We start from the raw sequence: 27,589 nt of genomic DNA on the forward strand, positions 1-27,589 counted from the left end.
ATGTGTAACAGCAAAGTCCATCATATCATTTCATACACACAATTACACAAATGTTACTGAATTGAATTTTATTTGGTCCTGTAGGATTACATGGTGTACAGTGAACGTACATGTAGTATGGGGCGTGTCAATAATACAGAAACCTACATTATCACATACTTCCTAACTATTGTAACATCATTTCTTATAATTAACAATATTTACAAATTCAATGTAAGCAGTTGTCATCAACACTGTAAAATTCCTTTTCCACCAGATAGTCTTTTAGGTTCTCTGGAAACTCAGTGTCATGTACATTGTGACACCGTTTTTTAGGCAGACTTCATAGTAATTTGATACCTGAGTACTGGGCTGCTTTTTCAAGCACTGTTAGTTGGTGGGGTGTGCTTCATATGTAATTCTTTCTCTGTGTGTCGTGGGTGTGTACACTAGCATTTGTAGTCCACTCTGCACTATCTTTTGTGACATAGAGTGTAGGTTTATAAGTTTCAGAAATCTTTCTTTTTAACATGATTCTGACTACTTTTTGTGTAATGTGAACATCCTTTTTATTTCTTGAATGTTTGAGTTTCCCCACATGAGCATTCCATACTGCAGGCATGCTGTGATGGTATGAGAATGTTGTATTTGCCCAGGTAATCAACTAATCTATAATACATAAATATTTCCAGGAGTTTTGAGAAACCTGACATCAGTTAAACTGGCCTGTAGTTATTGGTGTCGTCCTTACCCGCTTCCTTGGACACCGGTACCATCCTCCTTATCTTCAGTTTTTCTGGAAAAATTCCATCTCTGAGAGAGCTGTTTGCCATGTCCATCAGGGGTGAGGTTCTTTGCCCAATTACTTGCTTTATCGCATGATTCGATATTTTGTCACCACCAGCTGATTTCTTGGACTTCAGTTTCTGTGTAGTTTTCTCTGGTACCGCACGCCGCGGAATTTTAATCCACGCCAGACGTCATGGACGTCGAAGACCCATAGAGGTCTCTGTACCATAGTGCCGTAAGCTATGGCGGCGCGTGCCTCCTGGCCCGCTTTCCTCCTGGTCCACTTTTAGTGTGGGGGCGCCACAGTGAAACACGTGGTCCCAGCGGCCAATAGCGGCACCCCCGATAGCGTATTTAAACGCCGTCCACTTGCTCAGCCAGTCAGTCTAATCTCGCTTACATCGGTTTACACCTCGCTTTGCACTAGACTGCTTACTTCCTGGTTCGTGTACGAGTTTGTTTCCTTGTGACTGTGTTGTTCGGTCTTGTTGTATTCGTTCCGTCCTACGTTGGTCTTGTCCGTCCTCTTCTGTTGTGTTGTTTGCGGTCCTCTCCGCGGGTCCTGCCGCACCTTCCATCATTGCTACCCCACGACCGTCTTGGTTGCAGTTACATTTTTCCTCAGTTCATTTTCTGTGACTGGTTTAAAGAACATGGTTTGATATTTGTGTTAACTTAGTGGCCTTCTTTTGCGGACTATTTCTTTTCAGTTCTAAGTTCTCCACCACATGTGTATAGTTATCATGGAGTATGTTAGCTATTTTACCATCTGTAACCACTGTGTTGTTTATTTTCATTGACCTGAGATCTGTTTCTTTGTCTGATCCAGCTCTTCCTGTCTTTCATCATTAATTGTGTTCCAAGCTGCCTTCGTCATGTTCCTTGAGTTCATTATGGTAGCATTAATTGCTCTTGACTTTGCCTCATATTATTTTTCTGTACTTCTTTTGTAGCATTTTATAATTTTCAGCTTCACCACTCCATCTCAGATCCTGCAGCTTCCTTTGCAGTTCATTATTTCACTGACAATCCACTTTGTCTGATCCTGCTCTTTTCTTGTCTCTCTACTTTTGGGAATGCTACATTAATATGGTGTTTAATTGTTGTAATGAATTAATGCTATTTTTCATTTACATTCTGCATCTGTAGGGCTTCATTCCTGGTTTCCCTGCTTAATATTGTTCTAAGGATGTTAATATTTTGTTCACTGATATTCCTGATTTCTTTGGTGTTTGTTTTGATTGAGATATGTCCTTACTTCTCGTTCAGTGACTTGCTCACCTTATTGCTTCTTTTATTATATTTTTTTAACTGCCTCCGTTATTTTATTTATTGAAAACAACCTTCATTTAACACGGTGTGGTCCTTGGGGTAATACGGCAGTCCATCATTCCAGATATGTGATTTATTTGTTTTGCATGTATTGTAGTCTTAACTCATGAATTTTTAGAAAATGGTTGATGTACTTGTTCTTACAGATTGAACCAACATGGGAAATGATAGACAAATTTGTGAATGACATGCACGATGTCATGTCTGTAGACAGCATGCAGTCGACACACCCTGTGTCCAATGCAGTCGGGTCTGCTGCTCAGATACTTCAAGCTTTTGATGAAATCTCCTACACCAAAGGTCAGTAAGCAGTCACTTGTCACAGGCAGGCCCAAGTTTCCCTGCTTCCTTTATTTCACATTATCGTATCTGAGCTCGTGGCTCGGCCACAATGCGTGGAGACGCTCAATACCACAACTATTAACATTTGTCGAAGTTTTAGTGGAGGTGATTTCTCATGTATAGTTCAATTAGTTGCATGTTCCATGGTTCACATTGAATAATATGTTGAAATTACAAAGAATGAGTCAGTTTAGAGAATTTTAAGTTAATTGGTATTTAAACATAGCTGCATGCTAATCATTTTCAGATGATCTCACATAGCAGGAAACAGTATTTAGTTCAAGAACATAGGTGAATGTGTAACTTTTTGCATTGACTAAACTACTAGTTTTTGGATAAAAATCCTTTTGTGGAAGAGTTTTCAGTAAATGATCCTACTAAACACATTATTTGCAATTTACTCTGTGGGATTGATAATATATAATAGCTACAATGGACCACATGTGTAACAATATCATGTGGTAAGTGGTATACATGCTTGTGAAGTGCTGAGTTTTAACAGAATGTACATGGATAAGGTTTGAAACAAGATAAAATAATATCACAAAGTTGAAGTTCCATTTCTTCTTCTTGAAAGTGCATATACAGTGTTCACATTCCTTCTACAGGACTTTAGAGCTATGCAAGATATTTCATGAGGAGGCATTTGGGGCTCCAGTCTTTTAAGTTGCTTCTGAACCATTGGCAGGCTTGATAATTTTGGACGATCTGATGCCTACAAATGAAGTCATTTGAGCAAATGTTAAGAAAGCAAGATGCTAATTGGGAAATCTTATACTCAGTGAACTGCATTGCATAGAGTTTTAGTCAATTATGACGACGATGATGATGATAAAGTCATTATAAAAGTGGGTAAAATTTGCATTGGTATATCATATTTCATAGTTGTTCATCAACCACTGATGATGTACATGATACTGGTTTTGATATGTATACAGTTATAAGATTTTATATTAAAATTACTCTTTACAATTATATTTCACATTAAAATTTACATGGTAGGTTTAGGAGACCACATTATTACACAGGGTGAGCACAAAGTCTTGCCCTGATTATAATAATTTATTACAGAATAACCATTTGACATAATAATGTACATTTGATACCGGTACATAGATTGGTATTACTAGGTTTTTTTAAGACCACGTACGTTAGTAAACCTTAACGTGTGCTCCCTTGGTAGCTCAGAGAATGTCGAGGCGGTATTCCAGTTCCCGCCAGGTGTTTCGTAACGTGTTCTGTCACAGTACCCGCAGCAACTTGTATCCTAGCCTACAGTTTGTCAACGTCAGCAACTGGTGTGACGAAGACTGTGTCCTTGATATAGCCCCAGAATAAACAGTCAAGGGGTGTAATTTTCTGGAGAGCGGAGTAATGTCCAGATCGGTGGATTGGAAGGAACGATCCAACACCCTGGCCACCCTGCTCTCCAGACATTAAACCCGTTGACTCTTTTTTCTGGGGCTGTATCAAGGACAGAGTCTTCATCACACCAGTTACTGACATTGATGAACTGCAGGCTAGGATACAAGCTGCTGTGGGTACTGTGAGAGAACACAAGTTACAAAACACCTGACGGGAACTGGAATACCACCTCGACATTCTCCGAGCTACCAAGGGAGCACACGATGAGGTTTACTAACATAAGTGGTCTTAAAAAAAGCTGTTACACTAAACTATGTAAGGGCATCAAATGTAACTTATTATGTCAAACGGTTATTCTGTTATAAATTTTAATAATCAGAGCAAGACTTTGTGCTCACCCTGTAGAATTTTTCTACCTCATAAAAATAGCTGTTGATTAAGAAGTCCTTTGTATACTTCTCAAGGGAATTGTATGGTAGGCCTTTCACTGCAAGGGGTAGTTCGTTATAAAACTTTATATAGGATATCTAAAACAGTTAGGTTCCATTCAGAGTTTTACTTATATTTAACAGTCCTTGCTCCATACCCAAAATTTGTGTCATATACCAATCCACTGCTATTTTTGTATGCCTTACTACTTCTTGCACTTGAGCTGGTGTATTAATAAAAACTTGAAAGATCATCATTATCTGCTGTGCCAAAACAGTGTTTAATGGTGTTCCATTCGCATTCAGCCATCCTCTCTTTGTCCGTACTAGAGAATATGGGGTTGTAGCAGTTACTTGCTCCAACTGCTCTCTCAACTTATCATAGCAAAATTTAAGTCCATAATATTCAGTCTATATATCCTGTATTGTATTGCCCTGTTTTTCTTTCTTTAGCAGTTCTAAGAATATACCTTGCAACCTTCTCACTTCATTCCTTACCTCCCAGATTACAAAGATCAGCAAGCATCTGATTCGAGAAGACTCTGTTCGGCTGCTGTGCAAACAAAACCCTGTTCCGCTAAGGCAGGTTGACAGTCCCTTCTGCTCCAAAGAGGGGCAAGATCATAACAAACGCTAAACTCCATCTAAGCACCAACCTCACCATCACTTAGAGAAAATCATTTACATGTACCCCTCCCACGTTTGAAAAAAAGTGGGAATACCACAAAAAATACTTACATTCCTGAGTACACTACATGAATTTTGAAAAAATTACAAAGAAAAAATCATACTGTTACCCACTGTATACTTCCGACCACATGTTCCTTGGTCTCAACCCATGAGCTCTATTCTGCAGTATTTCCTTACTCCTTTGCTTCTTAGTTCTAGTACTTGGAAATTCTGCTGGTACTTGAGGAAAGGAGTTTTTGGCCCCTTGAAAGATGTTCTAGCACTTTCATGTTGGCCCATTTTACCTTTTGCCAGCATACTTTAGAAATAGCTTTCTGTTGAGCACAACCACAGCCAAGGTAATTCATGTTTCTGAAATAAACTGCTTTCAGCCGTATATGAACTTTCACAGGAACACGACTGGTTTCATGATTTGATTTGACATCACAAAGCCAGTCACATTCTGTAAATGTTCGTAGTTAGAAGTGGTTAATTTCATAAACATGAACCCCCTTTAGAGTCTTTGCAAATACCTTCTTTTCCCAACTTTGGTTGAATCGCATCAAACGGAGATGGCATTTTGCATCTGTATACAAAGGTGATAAACTTGTTGCTGTAGAAGTTTTTTAATTGTAGGCACTAACTACAAAATTTAACTATACGAGGTGCATTCAAATTCTAAGGCCTCCGATTTTTTTTCTAATTAACTACTCACCCAAAATCGATGAAACTGGCGTTACTTCTCGACGTAATTGCTCTGCAGACGTACACATTTTTCACAACGCTGACGCCATGATTCCATGGCAGCGGCGAAGGCTTCTTTAGGAGTCTGTTTTGACCACTGGAAAATTGCTGAGGCAATAGCAGCACGGCTGGTGAATGTGCGGCCACGGAGAGTGTCTTTCATCGTTGGAAAAAGCCAAAAGTCACTAGGAGCCAGGTCAGGTGAGTAGGGAGCATGAGGAATCACTTCAAAGTTGTTATCACGAAGAAACTGTTGCATAACGTTAGTTCGATGTGCGGGTGCGTTGTCTTGGTGAAACAGCACACGCGCAGCCCTTCCCGGACGTTTTTGTTGCAGTGCAGGAAGGAATTTGTTCTTCAAAACATTCTCGTAGGATGCACCTGTTACCGTAGTGCCCTTCGGAATGCAATGTGTAAGGATTACGCCCTCGCTGTCCCAGAACATGGACACCATCATTTTTTCAGCACTGGCGGTTACCCGAAATTTTTTTGGTGGCGGTGAATCTGTGTGCTTCCATTGAGCTGACTGGCTGTTTGTTTCTGGATTGAAAAATGGCATCCACGTCTCATCCATTGTCACAACCGACGGAAAGAAAGTCCCATTCATGCTATCGTTTCGCGTCAACATTGCTCGGCAACATGCTACACGGGCAGCCATGTTGTCGTCCGTCAGCATTCGTGGCGCCCACCTGGATGACATTTTTCGCATTTTCAGGGCGTCATGCAGGATTGTGTGCACAGAACCCACAGAAATGCCAGCTCTGGAGGCGATCTGTTCAACAGTCATTCGGTGATCCCCCAAAACAATTCTCTCCACTTTCTCGATCGTGTCGTCAGACCGGCTTGTGTGAGCTCGAGGTTGTTTCGGTTTGTTGTCACACGATGTTCTGCCTTCATTAAACTGTCGCACCCATGAATGCACTTTCGACACATCCATAACTCTATCACCACATGTCTCCTTCAACTGTCGATGAATTTCAACACCATGCAAATTCAGAAAATGAATGATTGTACGCTGTTCAAGTAAGGAGAACGTTGCCATTTTAAGTATTTAAAACAGTTCTCATTCTCGCCGCTTGCGGTAAACTTCCATCTGCCGTACGGTGCTGCCATCTCTGGGACGTATTGACAATGAACGCGGCCTCATTTTAAAACAATGCACATGTTTTTATCTCTTTCGAGTCTGGAGAAAAAAAATCGGAGGCCTTAGAACTTGAATGCACCTCGTACATCCCAGTCTAGCTGTTGAGAATTCACATAATGGCTTAGCATCTTTGGTATAGCCTTACAAACTCTTTCTGTGTGACCATTTGCCCATCGGTGGAAAGGACACACTGTTGAATACCAACACATCTTTTTCTCCACCAGAATCTTTACGCCACTCTTCTATCCCTTGTTCTCTTACCCCCATGACCTTATAACACGATCATGATCATCATAGTGAACTGTGATCTTTTGCTTACCGTAGTACTTCTGTTTGCAAAGTTGCTAGAACTGAAACATGTGGTCCATGCTTGGTTAATGTACACAATATCCCATCTTTTATAGCAAGCTGTCATTATTTTCGATGCACCAGACACTCTTTATCACTTGCTTGCACTTTCTTCAGAATTTTCAGATGAAACCCAGAGACTTGCAATGCCCCAGTCTTCCTTTCAAGAGTGTCAGCATTTATGTGTTCAACATGTGCTTTATGGATTACATCATATCGAAATTCACTTAGTTTCAAAGCCCATCTCATTAGTCGACTTGAAGAATCTATAGCGCCAGTAGCCATTTCAAAGCTGCACAATCAGTAATCATTACAAACTTGCATCCGTATGGATAACACCTAAAGTAAGAAGTACCATACGTTTATGCCAACATCTCCTTTTCAGTGGTATAATAATTTTGCTTGGCCTTATTAAGCTGACAAGATGCATATGCGATTGAGTGTTCTTTCTAATCTGTGATTTGCTCCAAAACTGCTCCTAAAGCTGTACCTATTGGCATCACATGACAATATGAATTCTTTCATGAAATCTGGAAAAATCAAAATCTGGATTTATTTATTTATTTATTCATCCGTGGAACAATAAATATTGTATGGATTTCGTCAGATTACAACACATGAGCACACATTTACATTTACAATTAAACAGGTTTCTCATATTTTGTGTAGTTTTTATAACTAGTCATACACATATTTATAATTACATAATATTTTGGTGATAATGTCATATGTTGCTAATAATCTAAATCTATGTTAAATATTCTTTTACAGTATAACAACTTTTACTTACTAAAAAAGTTTTAAGCTTTTGTCTGAAAGTGAGAGGCTCATTTATTTCTTTAATGTCTTGTGGTAATTTGTTGTACAGTTTTATCCCATTGTAAAATATACTTTTTTGCGTCTTTGCCTTGTTCTTTCTATCTAGATGGAGGTGGTGACAAGCTCTTGTTTCATGGTCATGTATTAGGCTGTTTGTGTTGTACATGCTGAGATTTTTCTTAATGAACATTATGTTCTGAAAGATATACTCACAAGAAACAGTTAGAATTCCTAGCTTTCTAAATAATTCTAGACAGTGGGCCCTGTTGTTGCTATTTGTTATTATCCTTATGGCTCTTTTTTGTACTTTGAACACAGTTTGTATGTTACTGGCACTTGTTCCCCAAAACATGATCCCATAGCTGAGGACTGAGTGTAGATATCCATAATATGTTATTTTAAGACAGGTATTATTGCACACCGGTGCAAGGATTCTAAGAGCATAGCATGCTGTGGATAATTTCTTTGCCAAAATGTTGACATGGTTTGTCCATTTCAGTTGGCTGTCTACATTCATCCCTAAGAATTTGGTACTTGTTACACATTCTAATTCATTATTATTAACTTTTATTCTAGTGGCATTGTGTTTTTTGTTCAATTGGAAGTTAATATAGTTAGTTTTCTTTACATTTAGGGTTACTTTACTTTTTAATGACCAGTTGTGGACATCATTGAGAGCCTCGTTTGCTCTTTCTGACAGTTGTGTTGGATTTTCACCTGTTATTACTATGTTGCTGTCATCAGCAAAAACTATTTTTTCGCCATGTCTGATACTTTGTGGGAAGTCGTTAATGTATATAAGAAACAATATTGGGCCTAATACACTTCCCTGTGGGACGCCTATATTCACATTTTCTGGGTCAGACAGGTGTTTTATAAGGGAATTGTTTGAAACTTGTGATATCTCAACTCGTTGAACTCTGTTTTCCAAGTATGATTTGAACCACTTCTTTGTCACACCTCTCATTCCTATTTGCCCTAATTTATGAAGTAAGATTTTGTGGTCAACTGTATCAAAGGCCTTGGACAAGTCTAAAAAGATACCACTTACATTTTCACCTTTGTCCAGTGCTTCCGTTTTTAAGGATAGGTATAACTTTTGCTTGTTTTAGGTACTCCGGAAAGTATCCAGATTCGAAAGATTCATTAATTATGTCTGTTAATGGGCCCTTTATAGAGTCTATACAATCTTAAATTATGCAGACTGGGATTTCATCAAGTCCTACTGAAGTTTTGTTTTTTAGTTGGTGTACTACTAGTGCCACTTCCCTTTCTGTAGTTGGCAAGAGCACCATTGAGTTTGTTGGCCGGTTCTGAGTAGGTAAATCATACGTATCTGGAAATTTCTGCTGTAATTTTTTTGCAATACTACTGAAATATGAGTTTACAAAATCAGCTAATTTTTTAGGGTTACCTACTGGTACATCTTTGTTTTTAATATGTGAATTGAGGTCCTTTTTAGCAGAGTTAGATGTTTCCTGTTTGACAATGTTCCAGGCTGCTTTGCTCTTGTTTTCAGCTTCAAGTAATATTTTGTTGTTTGAAAGTTTTTTTGCGGCTAGCAACACCTTTCTGTAAATTTTCCTGTATTTTTTGTAGGATTGCAGAACTTCTGGGTTAGATTGATTATTTTTTATGGAGTTGAGATATCTAAGAGTTTCTGAGGATTTTTTGATACCTGTAGTCACCCACTGATTTCTCTTTGTAGTTTTAATTTGATAAAGAGTTTTGGGAAACATCTCTTCAAATCTGAGTTTAAAAATTGACATGAACTTGATAAATTTCTGATTTGCATTGGTTGCTGCATAGACTTCCCTCCAATCTTCATATTCTAGCTGGGATTTAAACTGATGCAGGGCTGATTTGGAAATCATTCTTTTGTATGTACAAAGTTTAGGAGGAGTTTCTACATGAATGTTAGTTTTTAAGATCTGGCAGAGGTGGTCTGCTAGGCCCAGGTTTTGGACAACAATATGACATTTTTTACTATCAATATCTGTAGCTACATGATCTATAGAAGAGGAGGATTCTTTCATTATTCTAGTTGGACAATTAACAAGGGAGGATATTCCATAACAGCTTAGAATATTCACATATATGTTGCTAGCCTTATCAGGCTTCATCATATTAATGTTTAAGTCACCACAGATAATTACATTTGCTTTTGGTCCAGAAACCTTGTCTAAGCTTTGATTCAGGTTTGAGGAGAATATATCAATGTCTCCACTAGGAGAGCGGTACACACAAAATATGACTAATTTTTTTGCTATGCCAGGTCCTATTATTTCAACAGCGGAAAGTTCGAAATGTTTGTCCTCACCCAGATCTAAAAGATCATACCTTACTTTAAATGACATACCTTTTTTTACATAGATACATGAACCTCCACCATTCATTGGATCTAAAGTTAATACATCTTATAAATTTTAAAACGCTCTCTGAAACTCAGGTGTTGTTCCTGCATTTCAGTTTCTTTCATGCCACTTTTGCAATTGTGCATCTTACAATATAGAAACACTTGCAGCTGTTGTACCCAATGCAAATAATTTACTTTTGAGTTCAACCGTCTGTTTGTAAAGGTTGATTCTAGCACAGTGCCTAACCAGGAACCCAAGCATCACAGCAATACCTTGTCTCACAGTTGGAAACATTTCCATTTGCTCATGAAACCTTGTGTTCCCCATCCTAAACCCCAGCTGTGTCCTAATTGAATCAACTGCACCACTGGTTATAGCGTGCAACCATTACTTTGGTTCTTGTAGTCTGCTCTTATTCATGATATCCAAACTGACAACTGATGTGTGTGTCCCTACATCTACAAACATTCATATTGTTTCCCTTTCAAACAAGCCCCAACAGTCTGTCACTATGTACACTTTCAATTCACTACTATTTAATGGGAATACTTTTTGATGGTAGGAAGATTCCCATTGTCATTTAATAACTTCTTTTCCCATGTTTCTTTGATCTTCACTCCTGTGCCTTATGACCAACCTGCTGACAAAATACTGTGGTTGGCAACACTGTGTTTTTAAATGATTCTTTCTTCCACACTGATAACATTCTTTGTTTGACACAAATGGTTCAAATGGGTCTGAGCACTATGCAACTTAACTTCTGAGGTCATCAGTCGCCTAGGACTTAGAACTAATTAAACCTAACTAACCTAAGGACATCACACACATCCATGCCCGAGGCAAGATTCGAACCTGCGACCGTAGCGGTCACTCGGTTCCAGACTGTAGCTCCTAGAACGGCACGGCCACTCCGACCGGTTTTGTTTGACACAAACCTTTTCTGATCGGTCTGAGACTTAGTAGCACCATCTCTCTCTTACAAGGTAAGTGGCTACACGCAGCACTGCTGCTTAGTCTTCTGGACTTCCCATTCTCACTCTGCAAGAAAATTATTGAGAAATCTTCCTTTGGAACACATCTACTCACCTTGTCCTCAGCTTCTTTCAATGAAACTGCGTCAGCATCCTGTTTGTCTCGTAAGTTTGAATGTTCAACTTGCGTATCCTGTCTGACATTTAGAATTTTCTAAAATTATTTAACTTCTCTTGAAAGAAACAAGCACTGTTTTCTTTATGTACCATTGTTTTAAGCCATTTGCTGACTCTGTAAATGTGGTTACTTTACTCAAAACCTCATGGTAAATGATGTATATCTTAGCCTTGCCCTACAAGCGCAGTCTGGCCATCTACAATGATGTTTGTTCGGACCAGTTATGCAACTGGCTGAGAATAACACATCCTGAATAAAAACGGTAGCATCCTCCGATGTTTTGCCATAAAAAATGGAAATAAGACTAGTGGATACAGGATCCATGGATTGGGAAGATACTGCCAGTATTGTTTCAACTTCATGAGGATCTGATTGTGAAGGATCTCCTGTTTGACCATGCAACTGCTGAGCCATTTGCTCATTCTGTTCCTTTAATAATTTAACCTGCTCTGTCAGAGATGATACCATGTCCGCTGTAATCGTTCATGCTTGTGCCAAATTTTTGCATTTGCCAAATTTTTGCAAGTTCCTTTCCTGTCACAGTAAGCCTTTTATATCACACACAATACTAAAAATTACTACTTCATTTCATACTAAATTACTTACTTTTTCATTTCATTGACACCCAACAACACTTAACACAGTACTCTTTTGCACGACTCTACTTCTCACAAGTGCAATTCACAGGGATAAACATATCATGAGGTGCACTGAAGCCAGACAAATTACAAATTTTACAGTCTACCGGTACTGAATAACTCCCCTTAAATTCAGATACACCTGTGGGTTCACAAGGCTTTGCATGAGTGACTCTAAACTCCATATGTTCTGTTGTGGACATGATCACAACCGTAACATACTAGTGTGAGTAGAGTAACAAAGCTTTTCAGTGACTCACCCCACAGTTGTTGTAACTGCTGGTGTAGCTCCAGTATGAAACACTTGTGATGCCAGTGCTGCAAGTGTCAGAAGCATGAACACTTCCTGACACCAGTTTTGCAAGAGGTGGCAATAGAGATGATTCTGTGTCAGTAGCACTTTCCCAGTCTGCTTGGATTCTTGACTCACTGTTGACATTGGCTGTCATTACCACTCGAGGATTTGCAGTGTTCAGCCCTCTCGAGGTGGCTGATGCTGGATGCACCATTCTTGGCCGGCTGTTGCTACAGTGTTTGTCACTGTAGTGCCTGCAGTGCTGGCTGTACTGCATTGCCACAGGGGTGAGTGAATGTGGCACTTGTGTTTGACTTAACACACCAATTTCAGAGGTGCTCTTCCCCTACCACTCACCGCTGTTCTTCTTCATCTGTCGAATCACAGTGACGGTTGTCATGTAGCCTCATATTATGACGATCTCGGCCTGCTGTTCAGGCAGGCCCTGGTCAGCCCACCGAAGTAACAGGGTAGCTGGTGTCCTGACACGGGACAATAGGGAGGACACCCCCTCCCCCCATATCCACTCACTTACGACAATGGCAGGCTGTGGTGTTGAACTGTGCGACTGGTGATTATAGTAAGGTAGCCATCTCTCCCAGTACTGGCTGTCATTGCTCAGTAGTGTGCAGTAAATCTACAACAGACTTGTGCCAGACGTCACTTTACTGTGGAGTGCGATTGTTATGTATGCCATCAATTGATATGTCGTGTGAGCTGATATGCTGGAGTATTTATGAAGTGAAGTAGCAGCTAATATTTTCCCAATGTCACTTGTCATGAACACATAGATCTTGCTATTGTGTAGGTATCAGCTGTTGTCACTCTGCTTCTTTAATGAGTTTGTTATAGTATAGGATGGGTTTGTTGTAGTATAGGCCTGGTTTGCAAAAGCTCTTGGTACACTTTGTTGCATTAGCTATAGAATTTCTTTCATTATGTAATGAAGATGAAGATGATGCGGTACTGTCTGGCTGCTCTGCTGTGGTCCATTGTCTGGCACGCCAGAAGTGCCGATGGAGTTTTCTCACCTGACCGACCCACTCTCAGTGTTATTCTTTGCACCCACCATGTGTCAGTACCACCATAATATAAGCAAAGTAGCTTTATTCTGGGACTCAGAAAATTTTAATGGTTTGCTACCTTGTACAAAGTTGGCACAAAACAATATTACAGGAATAAGGGATATTGGATCGTAACTGTCAGGATCATGTTTATCTCCCATATCAGAAACTGGGACAAAAATTGTGGATTTCAAAGACATCAGGGAATTTTCGAGAGTATAAAATTATATTGACTTTAAAAGACTGTTACCTCAGTTTCATGAAAACAGGAATAAAGTAAATGCAGATACCATGAAATTGATTGGTGATTAAAAAAACTGTTTAAAATTGGCTGGAATTATGCAAGAAGATATCCAGAACAGAGAAATTTTCTGATCTAAAGTTCAACAATGGCAAGATGAACCGGGGGCGAACCAGAGAAGCAAAGGAAGGAAAATGATGGAATGACAGAGGAGGCCAGCTGTGTAGTGGACCACTGCTTCTCCAAAGGAAATTATGTACTCTGGTTCTATTGTACTTCTAAGTAAATGCCAAAATACTTGTAGGATTTTTTTGTTTAGGAGATAAATCTTTCAATCTGACTGTGTTTGTCTTACTATTTGTGCTCATCTTTCCATCTGCACTCACTAGAACATGTAACATCCTCTGTAAACTTTTTCACATAGTCGTATCTTTATGTGTTCTTAAAATTGTTTATTCTACTTATTCTTCTAGTGGTGGATGAATGTAGGATATATCTCACATACCTGTACTTCTTTCTGGTTGTAGCTTCTTTACCTGTCTATTCTATTATGGTAACTCTATTGGTACACAAAACAAAGATATCAGTGTAAATTAAGGAATGTGAATAATTCTGAAAATTGCTATCTGCCACATTTTAAAAAGCAAATTGTGATTGTGTATTAATTTTGCAGGTGCCTGCCTTATTCGGATGCTAAATCACAGTCTAACAGAACCTATGTTCAGGAAAGGAATGGTAATCTATATAGACAAATGGTGAGTATAAAAATCATCATGGACTCCATCACTTTATTTATGAAACTTGGTCTTCTGTGGCTTATTCCTGATGTCTGTTGGTGTGGGCCCTCCTAGTATATATACATCATTTCAGGGCACAGTCCTATTGTTTCTGTGTCGTCCTGTATGATCCTAATCTATGTATTTGGTTGTGCCCTGGGCCTCTTTTCCAGTTCTTTTATTTGAAATACTGTTCTTGCCGTAGGGTTGGGTTTACAGTGTGTTACGCGCTCACACCAATGAAGCATTTCCCTTGAAGCTTTTCTGCTAAGTTTTCACCTTAACTGAGCCTTGGAAGTAGTCATTTCTTACTTTCTCTTTTATTACTTCTATTTCACCCTCCCAGTTTTCATACAGTTTTAAGTCTCTTTATGTATGTAAGTTGCAAATGTTACTACCAATTCTTACTTGAACTGATGAGATGGGTTTGATACGAGCATTGACTAGATGTAGTTGTGGTTTTGAACTGATAGCCATTCTTGAGAAGTGAGAAGTTGCAATATATATATTCCATTTTGTTTCTATTTACTCAAACTTGTCTACAATTTGAAATGCATAGTCAAATAAAGTCTAAAACCAATTATATTTGCAATAAAGCAACATAAATAACTTAATAAAGAAGTTATAACAACATTTAGATTCCTTTCAGTGCAGCGTTCAAAATATATATTAATGTTATCAAGTTGTTAGGACTGAACTTTAAATATCTTTGGGGTCTTAGCCTCATCTGGATGCTGCGAAAAATATGTACAAATACTTCACCTACTGTCCAATAACATGAGCTCCATCATCATAGAAATTACAGTCAACCCAGAGTTGCTTTTGAAAGCAAAACAGGAATTGAGAAAGAAGATTCAATTGTTCCTATGATATTTTAAATGAGAATGACGATACAATTTTATATTTTAAATATTTGTTGGAAGTTTACTTCACCTTGTTCAAGGAGAACTACCAGCAGAATTTTCAGTCTTTTTAGACCACAGACTGATTCAAACTAGTTGTCCCTTGACATTTAAGTACCAAAGTTGCTGCATTATCACATCGAGTACAGTAAGCAGGCAGCTGTCACTCTGCATTGCTCACAGGGGGGGGGGGGGGGGGGGGGGGGGGGAGGGAGATAGAAAATCACTTTAAATCTGTATCTTCCACAAAATATAAATAAGAAATCTCAAATTCACATATGAGATTAGAGCTCTTTGTTGTCTTTCAGCATGTCAAAAATCTGTTCTTAATTTTAAGTAGGGAAAGAGTTAAATTCATTTTTTTTGAAACAGATTAAATTTTCCTTTTTGTAAACAGCTTCAAACTTATCACGCCTTATACCAAAATAGTTTGCTTAGTAACTAATCCTTCAAAATTTTCATACTGCATTGCATTTATATAAATAAGATACTATCAACTCTTTGAAGCACTGTTGTAATGCACCTTCATTCTTCTGGTTCCTGTGTCACTTTCACATGGTCCACTGCTTTTGCTAGTTTTCTGGTTTTGCTTTTCAATTGCCTCCTTCAAAAGACATTCCACTTTGGTCAAAATAATTTTTCTCTTTTCTGCAGCAATGTGATGTTTAACCCAAGCTCAAATCAGTTCTGTCACGTTAAAGTGGCAATGGTAGGGGACAATTGGAGCATTTATATGTCCATATTTTTTTTTGCTGTTCTATCCACAATGTAAACTGGATTCTTTGGCTTGTTCTGTGACAAGTTCTAATAATACTGCCCTTGTCAACTCACTGTCAGACCATATCTTAAATTTCTCTAAGTTTTGGCACAGTGCCTTTCAGCCATTTCACAAAGATATTGATTCATCTCTTTGTAGTATTCGGAGGTCCTGATTGAAATGAATAATGGCAGAGAAGTAGAAATGAAACCTTTTGAAGTTTTGGCATGTGCTACAATTATTCTTTTTCCTCTACTAACGAGAGCTGCTGTACTACGGCTGATGGTATCATTTGTCCAGTCTTTTTTAAACTGTGTCCCACATTCCCACATTTCATCAAGCCAAATATCATCATCAAAGTTTGTCCCCACTAAGAAAGTGGCATCATCAGGCTGCAATACCTTGGTGTTCCATTGAAAACTTGTGGCCAGAAATGGATATACAGTGGAATCCTAGCTTTTTCATGACTTGTAAAAGGACAATTTACTACCCTGAAATCGTCCACTGCTACAAGTGTAGCATGTAAGCTTTTTAAGTGTTGGATTCTCCTTCTGAAAATAATATGCATATATACGACATTTAATCACATCTTCCTGAAAAGAGTAGAGATATGTGACCCTCTTCTCAAGTTGCTTCTTTTTCCCAGGTGTCTTCAATGTAGATGACGCACCTGATTCTCCTTTCATGAGTTTCTACTTGCAGATTCAACACACAAATCGCGTGACTGATGATTGTACATAATCACACAATATCCAATAGTTTTTGAACAATTCCAAGGAGTGCGCAGCCTTGATCTGACCCACTTGTGAGACCACATTGCTAGGCACATGAAGTTAAACGTCGCCCACATCTCTCACTACTGGCTGGAACAATGCTTCAGGTAGGGCAACAGAAGGACGACACAGTTGAAGCCAACAGCAGGTGACTCACAACTGGTGTACTGATGGCGAGAGTCATGCAGCTCGCTGACAGTCGAGTGACAACTAGTTTAAATTAGACTATAAGGGTTCTGACTGAGAGAGTTAGTTACTGCTTCTTTCAACAAACTCTTGTACACAGATCATTTTGTTGTTATGGCTAACTCACAGGAAGCCCTGCACGCAGTTTTGAATTTATTCAGTGAGGAATACGTGGGCATCAGCATAGTTGTTAACATCAGTGTACATGGCCAGGGAAGGAGGAAGAAGTTGTTGAATTTGGCTTACGATGAGAACTTGCAGGAGGTCGAGTGGTCAGGACTTGTGAGTGGGCATCCAGGGCTGCCATTAAATGACAGAACAGGAAATTAGGTAAAATGAAGAGAAAATATTTCAATGTACGGTATACAAGGAGAGCACCTAGGAGGTTGAACAAATAATTGAAGTGGGCAATGGAAGGAAAGGTGGTTCATGTTGATTGATGTTGGCAGCCAGTCGTGGAATCAGAGCCGGAGGCTCTGCCTCCTAAGAAGTCTGTTCTGCTCAAGGTCTGGATCACAAGAGAGAGAGGCAACTGTGTTTTGCACTGCAGAACACTCCAGATTCCAAACATGTGACCTGTATCCCACGCATGCTATTGGCTAAAACCCATGGCATGAATTTCAGCAGAGGACTCAAGATGTCTCTTGTGTGCAGCTTTAACTGGACAGAACTGCCTCAGTTCTGAAAGACAGGAAACTTGTGTCGTGTAGGCACTGTCGAAGCTGCTCTCGGAGAAGAGTTGTAAAGATCTGACTGTGGCCTTAAAAATAATTTTTGTTAAACCAGTTCTCTATAATACTCCTTGATTAGCTGCCACCCCATACATCAGGAACATTCAAATTTTGCATCAACCTTCTCCAAATACCAACTGTACAGATCCAGCCTTAAAACTAAGTGGTGAATTCTGCAGAAAGTTTGAGCACTTTCTGCGTGTTGGAAATCATCTCTCGACTAATGTAAATATGGACACTGAAATCCAGTTTCGCATGAGATATGTTAGCAGAGCCTTTGGCCGTTTGCGGGACAGGGCTTTTGGTAGTTGTGACCTAACATGATGACTGAGCGCTGTCCATTGAGCCATCACTAAACCAGTTCTCACTTCAGAGTATGAGTTTGAATCATACTTCCCAAACAGAACGCAAAAGGTTGTGCTGAATAATTCAGACAATGTCGGAAAGGTAGAAAATTTTGGTGACTGGCGTCAAACCACGAAGGGTTTCAATTTTGAGTTGACTCCCATTTCTTATATACGTGAATTAACATTCCACAAGAAAGACTCCTACTTTTTACAGAAGATACTAGTATAATAAATCCCACTAGAGAGAGAGAGCAACAGAAGAGTTAGTAAATCATATTTTCCAAAGAATTATTAAGACATTCCTGTGAAAATGGATTCTCCCTAAGTTTTGAAGAACACAGTACATATAATTCTGTACAACAAATAATCATACCAACAGTTTATGTAGGACATGAGCAGGAGTCAGTAAGTAGGGTACAATGCTTAAAATTTTTGGATGTACATATTGATGAAAACTTGAACTGGTAGAAGCATATTACCGAGCTTCTCAACCAATTGTTTAAATACTTTTTCTGTTCATATAATTGCTAATCTTGGAAACAGACATATCAGCCTCATGACATATTTTGCATATTTCCGCTCTATAATGTCGTACAGGATAATTTTTTGGGGTAACTCATCACTTAGGAAGGAAGTATTGATTGCACAAAAGCAAGCAGTAAGAATGATAATGTGGTGTTCGCTCATGAACGTCACATAGTTACATCTTCAAAGAGCTAGACACTTTAACTGCACCTTCACAATACATATTTTCACTAATTAAATATGTCATAAATAATCCACCACAGTTCAAGAAGAATGGTAATGTGCGTACCTATAACACTAGAGGGAAAAATGACCTTTACCCATTGTTAAAGCTCTGTCAGTGGCTCAGAGAGGAGTTCAATACGCGGCAACAAAATTTTGTGATCATTTGGCCAATAGCATAAAATATCTGATGGGTAATGAAGCAAGTTTCAAATCTAATTTAAAATTATTTCCATCAATTCCATTGATTAATTTCTACTATTTAAACTGTAGTTGCTTGAGTAGGAATTAAATTATAATGTATTCATTAATGTTAACACTACTTATGTATACATATCCTGTAAACTGACTCTGTAAAAGAATCATTCAAATGATCTATGGAACATGCTTCTAACTAACTAATTAACTAAGGCCTGGATCATGCACGGAAGATATTTGCAGCTTCTTGAGAAATTCCCTGGAGAAAATAAATACTGCCAGTGTAAACACCATCAACATCACCAGCTTTGGTGGGTTGGTCATATTACCAATGTGCCTGATATATGACAAACAATCCCAACACAGGCATGGAGAGTAACATTGAGGAATGAAATGATACAGAGACATTCCAAAGTCATACTTTTAAAAATGCCAAATTGACACCAGCAGTTTGGAAACCAATGCCTCCAATCATCCGAAATGGCATCGTAAGTACTGTTTACGATGGTTCACGGTGCTTTGAACAACAGTGCAAAGACCTAAGATTGGACAAGCAGAAATGTAGGAAACAGTGAGAAACCGATGTAACAGACAATCAGCTGTGACCTGCAGTTGGTATGGTTAGGTTATGTGCTCACTGCAGTAGAAAAATTTGTTCAGCAATTGGTCTCCTTGAACTGGAACTCATGAAGGACAACAGTCCTTGCGAAAGGTGGGGTAACTACCTTGTTAGCAAGTAAATGCCTATGATGATGAAGTTCCTTTAGTAGCAAAGACATGAATGTGCTGGTAAGCTGGCATATGTCAACAGTTTGTTACTTGTTTATGTTCATATTTGTACTGACCTTCTGTATGTAATTACCATGGCAGCATAACAATATAATATACTGTTTTGTACTTTAGGAAATATTCGAATGCAAAGCAGGATGACCTGTGGTGGTCCATGGAGGAAGCTGTGAGGAATTCGTCCTTGCATGAGCATGCATTGCCACAGAATGCCACGGTGAAGCAGGTGATGGATTCCTGGACACTGCAACCCGGCTTCCCTGTGGTTACAGCCATTCGTAACTACGTTAATGGTTCTGTCACCATCAACCAGGTACTTAACTGAATTTCTAGGCACGCATTTGCAAAGAGAGGTCATCGTGATTTGTAACTCGCCTGTAGCAGACCATTTTAGAAAAGAATGCTATTTTGGTAACACAATATTTTAGGGCCCCTGAATGAAATGTAATGGGCTGAATGTACTAGCGCGCTTGTAAAAATCCTGATTCATTATTCCAGGGCTTCCCAAATTGGTTGTCCCAATATCCCAGGGTTTTGTGTAGTAACATAAAGGGTGTCATGATACTAGCAAATTCTGAATGAAAAACAAATGAAAACTTGAGATAATACAAAATATCCTTGTCTTTGTGAAGTGTAACCATAGATCACATACACTACTGACCATTAAAATCGCTACACCAAGAAGAAATGCAGATGATAAATGGGTATTCATTGTACAAATATATTATACTAGAACTGACATGTGATTACATTTTCACGCAATTTGGGTGAATAGATCCTGAGACATCAGTACCCAGAACAACCACCTTTGGCTGTAATAACGGCCTTGATACAACTGGGCATTGAATCAAACAGAGCTTGGATGGCGTGTACAGGTACAGCTGCCCATGCAGCTTCAACACGATACCACAGGTCATCAAGAGTAGTCACTGGCGTATTGTGACGAGCCAGTTGCTCGGCCACCATTGACCAGACGTTTTCTATTGGTGAGAGATCTGGAGAATGTGCTGGCCAGGGCAGCAGTCGAACATTTTCTGTATCCAGAAAGGCCCACACAGGACCTGCAACATACGGTCGTGCATTATCCTGCTGAAATGTAGGGTTTCGCAGGGATCGAATGATGGGTAGAGCTACGGGTCATAAAACATCTGAAATGTAATGTCCACTGTTCAAAGTGCTGTCAATGCGAACAAGAGGTGTCCAAGACATGTAACCAATGGCACCACATACCATCACGCCGGGTGATAACGCTAGTATGGTGATGACGAGTACACTCTTCCAATGTGCATTCACCGTGATGTTGCCAAACACGGATGCGACATCATGATGCTGTAAGCAGAACCTATATTCATCCGAAAAAATGATGTTTTGCCATTCATGCACCCAGGTTCATCATGTCGTCGAACTGTTCGTGCAGATGGTTGTTGTCTTGCAAACGTCCCCATCTGTTGACTCAGGGATCGAGACGTGGCTGCACGATCCGTTACAGCCATGTGGATAAGATGTCTGTCATCTCAACTGCTAGTGATACAAGGCCGTTGGGATCCAGCATGGCATTCTGTATTATCCTCCTGCACCCACCGATTCCATATTCTGCTAACAGTCATTGGATCTCGACCAACGCGAGCAGCAATGTCGCGATACAATAAACCACAATTGCGATAGCCTACAATCCGACTTTTATCTAAGTCACAAATGTGATAGTACGCGTTTCTCCTCCTTACACGAGGCGTCACAACAACGTTTCACCAGGCAACGCTGGTCAACTGCTGTTCGTGTATGAGAAATCGATTGGAAACGTTCCTCATGTCGTCACCGGTGCCAACCTTGTGTGAATCCTCTGAAAAGTTAATCATTTGCATATCACAGGATCTTCTTCCTGTCAGTTAAATTTCACGTCTGTACGCTTGTCATCTTCATGGTGTAGCAATTTTAATGGCCAGTAGTGTATTAAACAAGTCATAAGTATGTTCAATTTCAGTATTTGGTGTATATAACTTACAGTTATGGCAGTGGATGTGTCTCTACTCCTGTTGTATACTCATGCTCTCTGTTGGCCTGTGTCTTAACAAGCCCTTTAAGAGGTGACATGGAGGACTGTACACTTTCCATCAGTGTGTTTTGTTGTTTCATTTGTGACAAGTATCATTATTTCACTTCTTTCAAAGTGATAATAACTACCAAATGCAAAGACATTTTTGAAGTAATAAATGGACACATGACCACAAAGAATTTTTTGTGAAATAATTGTTAGCTTATGCACAGATGGTGCCCCTTCAGTGCCAGGTTCTGCTAAAGAATTCATCACACTGGCAAACAACGAAATGAAAATTCGATTATCATGCAGTGCTTTCTGTATAGAGAAGCACTCATAACAAAAGCCATTGGAAGGATTTGAAATTGGTTTTGGACAAGACTGTCAAAATGATAAATTATATTAAACGCAAGCCTCTCAAGTCAAGACTGTTTGCTGAAATATGTAATGAACTAGTAACACAGGATTGTAACCTCCACTTTCTGAAATAAGTCTGCTGGCTATTTGAAGGGAGAGTACTCAGTTGTGTGTATGAGCTTAAGGATGCAGTGTTGAGTTATTTGAGCAAATAAACAAAACAGAGTTTGTGGACGCACTAGATGATGAGCTCTGGAGATCAAGGCTAGCTTTCATTATTGATTTACTTGAAACACTCAATAAGGCAAATGCTAGTCTACAAGGTAAGAGTGCAAATCTCCTTACTGCCACAGTTAACATTGCAACATGAAGAGATAAATTTGAGGTGTGGTTGAGAAAAACAAAGAAAACTATTTTGAAATCTTCCCATTGGAATCTAAATGTTTGGTTAGTAATAAAAATACAACAGTTGAGTTACGACCAGCTAGTGAAATTGAAAGAGAGTTTGGACTGATATCCCAACAATAGACACAAACCTGTATGAATGGATAAGAAATCCTTTAGGGCTTTCCAGTGCCTGTGAACTTCAACTACCACATTTTAAAACTGAAGTTCCAAAGATCATGTTTATGCAACTTCTGGATTTCTATTCAGCAAGCTTACCCTCACTTAAGTAGAACAGCACTCATTTTCCACAACATATTCCTTATGAATGACATAAAAACAGTTAAATGTGAAAATTTGTGAAAGTTAAATGAGGATATGCATGTGCATTTGGCCTACATCTGAGATAGTGTAAGACAGATTTGTAATGCTCATCAAGCCCATGTGAGTCAATGAATACATAATAATATTGAAAGATGAATTCATAATAATATTGAAAGATGTTGTGTCTGTGAATAGGTACTTAATATAAGATTATACTGTACTTGGAAATGAAATACAAAATTAATTATTTTCTTGTAGAGTGGATCCACAGCTTCTATAAAGTTTTAAAGGATTTCATCTTATTTGCGGCTGTTGGAATTGTATTAAGCAATTGCATTTTTGGGATTATGCCATTTTCAGGCACTTTATCTCTACCTCTGTCAAAATCTTATGCTTGAAAATGGCTAAATGCCGAAATTGCAGTCACAAAATAAAATACTAGCAGCTGAAAGCATGAAATCCTTTAAAAAATAAAAATTATTGTTCTTTAAAGTATCATTTATTACATTAGCATCTCTTTTATTAATATCTCATGAAACAGTATATATTACAAGGGTGTTATCACGAGGAAAAACTTTGAAAGCTCTGCATTATTAATTTATTTATCGTGTTACTTAAATCTCTTCAAGAAGGAGAACCTTCAGGGATGTGGAGTGAGTCAGCAAACACATCAGTATAAGACAAACAAAACGTAGAAACTTTAGATGTTTATTGTGCTAAATATCACTCCAATGCTTAATTCTATTCATACAGCGACTGGACGAAAATATGGAAACACCAAAAACACAACACATTATCATCCATAATACAGTACATTCAAAACACCTCCCAGTCATCTTGGAATGGATGAAAACATCTGTACGGTTTTAAGGGAATCATATACCATTCTTCCAGAAAAAGTGTGCCAATATATAGTAATGATGAATAAATTGGATAGTGATCATGCACACTTATCTGTAAAGTTTCATTAATATTGAGATCAGGTTACTGAGGTGATCAGGGGAGATGTGACAGTTCATCCTCATGTTGACAAAACCAGTCCTGGAGGATGCAAGCTGTGTGAACAGAGGCCTTGCCATCACGGATTACAATTGAGGAACAAACATTTTACCATAGGGTGGACCTGACCAGCCAAGACGGTCACATAATCCTCGGTAGTAATGCAGTCTTGCAGAGTAACTATGGGGGCCACGGAATAGCACAATATCATTGCTCAAATCATCACTGAACCTCTGTCATGTTCAACTCTTGAGATGTACACTCATCCAGAAGTTGAAAATAGTGTGAAACAAGACTCGTCCAACCAAATAGTTCTTCTGCTGCTCTGCAGACCAGGTTTTATTACTTGAGCACCACATTTTCCTGTTATTGGCATTTGCATCACTGATGAGTTCCTCTGATATTCCAGCTCACTCTGCAGTTACCTGCCTGTTCTGCTCCCTTCATGTTGTTTTGGTGCCAAGAGGGTTTGTGAATGCGACATTCACTTCTGCAGTGTCTTTTGCAACTGCTGACCTCTTATTTTTTGTCACAGTCCTCTTCAATGACAATCTCTCACAGTCACTCAACACACATTTTTGTACTTGGGACACTGTCCTGACCACGACTGACACTTGCAATGTAATGAGGAAACTGCACAGGTGTAGTTCATTGTCAGATAAAACAGCGCAGCCTGTTGACTTGGAAGAATTTGCCACTGTTTTTCCATATTTGTATCCAACCCCTGTACTTAATGCCGGCTCAAGTTGATCAAGTAAATTAGAAACAAAGTATTAATTAAAAGCCGGCCGGAGTGGCCGAGCGGTAAAAGGCGCTACAGTCTGGAACCGCACGACCGCTACGGTCACAGGTTCGAAAAATGCCTCGGGCATGGATGTGTGTGATGTCCTTAGGTTAGTTAGGTTTAAGTAGTTCTAAGTTCTAGGGGACTTATGACCACAGCAGTTGAGTCCCATAGCTCGCAGAGCCATTAATTTAAAAAAAAAAAAAAAGCTACAGACTCCTCAGTTTTATTACATAGCTACTGTTATCTGCTACTACTGGCCTAATATTTACTTTTTAGAATTCCAACAGTGTAGGAAAAGACAGATTGCTACTTGCTGTAAAGGTGCAGACAGGCAGAATTAAAAGACACTTACAGAAAGCTTTTGACCACAGTGTTGTGTGAATGAGTGGTGTGTGTTTCTCTTTTTCTGATGTTTTCTGATGAAGGCTATAGCTGAAAGCTTTGTGTCTGTGCCTTTCAGTTGTGCCTGTCAGCAACTTAATGTGTCGTGTTTACAGTAGGTAGAAATCTATCTTTTCCTACACTGTTGATATTCCTCCCTTGAGTTTCCAATGTATTTAAATTAATGATATTTGTCAAAGAAAAAAAATGTTTATATCTATAAATACTGAGTCTAGTTTGCCGGTATAGTATGTCACTACCTGTCATTAATTTTCCCTTTCAGCAGATACCATTACTAGACATTCTCTTTCTTCTTCACTCGCAAATGGGGCAAGGAAAAATGAGTTAGTGTATACCTTCATATGACCCCCACATACCTCTTATTTTGTCTTCAGTCTTTACATGAAATTTGTCAGTGGTGGTACACTGCTCTCCACTCGGATGCAAATGCCAGTTCCCTAAACTTTCTCAATACTGTTTTGGAAAAAGAACATCTTCCCTCAAGGGATTCCTGTTTGAGTTCATGGCGAACTGTAACATACATGTGTTGATTGAATGTACTGGTAATAATTCTAGCTGTATACCTCTGAATTGAATTGCTTTCATGTCTTCCTTTAATCCAACCTGGCAGAGATCCCAGACACTTGAGCAGTAATTGAGAATGGGTTGCACAAGTCGTTTGCTCATGGTCTCCTTTATAGATAAGCTACACTTTTCTGGAATTCTCCCAATAAACCTAAGTCAACCATTTGCTTTCCGTGCATCCAACTTTATGTGCTTGTTCGAAGTCACCTTGCAATATTGTGCCTCTTTATTTAACGCTACAGTGCTAAGTGGGAGAAAATGTTACATTGTTACTAAACCATTGGAGATATTTTAACTCCGTATTTTGTTCAAAGGAAGACACAGCAGCACAAGGTTGATGATATAAAGTCAGTTCACAGTAATAATATTTCTGTTACTGATAAATCAGATATATGTACAGTATTTAACAACCATTTTCTGAGCATTGCTGGTGAATTAAATAAAAATTTAGTTTCAACAGGAAATGATATAAATTTCTTAGCAAGTGCCGTTCTGAGATTGACATCTGAAATACTCCTCTGTGATACAGACAAGAGGGAGATTGAGTCAATAATAAAATCACTGAAGACTAAGGACTCTCATGGTTATGATGGAGTGTCTAGTAGAATATTAAAGTACTGCGCTGCACATGTTAGCCCTGTATTTAGCCATATTTGTAATTTTTCCTTTAGGAATGGTCAGTTTCCTGAGCGATTAAAGTACTCAGTAGTAAAGCCACTTTATAAAAAGGGAGAAAGGGATAAAGTAGATAATTTTTGACCAATTTCTATGCCATCAGTGTTTGCAAAAGTTATCGAAAAGGCTGTGTATGTAAGGTTAATTGATCATTTTATATCACACGTTTTGCTATCAAATGTACAGTTCGGCTTTAGAAGTCATTTGACAACTGAAAATGCTATATTTTCTTTTCTCTTGGGCTAAACAAAAAGTTTAGAACACTTGGCATATTTTTTTATTTAACAAAGGCATTTGACTGTGTTGATCTCACAATATTGCTCCAGAAGTTGGACCATTACGGAATAAAGGGAGTAGCTCACAATTGGTTCACCTCTTACTTTAGCAACAGGCAGGAAAAGGTAATTATTCACAATGTTGATAACGGCTCTGATGTGGGGTCTGAGTGGGGTACTGTCAAGTGGGGCTGCCCCAGGGATCAGTGTAGGGGCTGCTCCTGTTCCTTATTTGTATAAATGATATGCCCTCTAGTATTATGGGTAACTCTAAAATATTTCTGTTTGCTGATGACACTAGCTTGGTAGTAAAGGATGTTGTGTGCAACATTGACTCGGTTTCAAGTAGTACAGTACATGACCTCAGTTCATGGCTTGTAGAAAATAAACTAACTTTAAATCACAGTAAGACTCAGTTTTTACAGTTCCTAACACACATTTCAACAAAACCTGACGTTTTAATCTCACAGAACGGGCATATGATTAGTGAAACTGAACAGTTTAAATTCCGAGGTGTTCAGATAGATAGTAAGCTGTCGTGGAAAGCCCACGTTCAGGATCTTGTTCAAAGATTTAATACTGCCATTTTCACTATTCGAACGGTATCGAAAGTGAGTGATACTTCGACACGTAAATTAGTCTACTTTGCTTATTTTCATTCACTTATGCCGTATGGTATTATGTTTTGGAGTAACTCTTCCCATTCTAGAACTATATTTTTTGCTCAGAAACGGGCGGTTCGGGCAATAAGTGGTGTGAGTTCACGAACCTCTTGTCGACCTCTGTTCACGAGTCTGGGTATTTTGACATTGGCCTCTCAATATGTATATTCCTTATTGTCGTTTCTTGTTACCAATATTAGTTTATTTCCAACAATAAGC

The 27,589-nt window shown here is 38.9% G+C and overlaps 1 protein-coding gene across 1 annotated transcript in view; it reads left to right on the top strand.

The window, feature by feature from the left end:
• LOC124552576 (aminopeptidase N-like) overlaps window positions 1-27,589 on the top strand; it is a 330,325-nt gene that overhangs the window by 255,901 nt on the left and 46,835 nt on the right. Inside the window, exons 11-13 of the mRNA XM_047126899.1 lie at window positions 2,247-2,400; window positions 14,377-14,458; window positions 20,024-20,219. Coding sequence (XP_046982855.1) covers window positions 2,247-2,400; window positions 14,377-14,458; window positions 20,024-20,219 — 432 coding nt within the window. The remainder of the gene's footprint in view (window positions 1-2,246; window positions 2,401-14,376; window positions 14,459-20,023; window positions 20,220-27,589) is intronic.

The sequence above is a fragment of the Schistocerca americana genome, chromosome 10 (assembly GCF_021461395.2).
Source record: "Schistocerca americana isolate TAMUIC-IGC-003095 chromosome 10, iqSchAmer2.1, whole genome shotgun sequence".
Classification (NCBI taxonomy): Eukaryota; Metazoa; Arthropoda; class Insecta; order Orthoptera; family Acrididae; genus Schistocerca; species Schistocerca americana.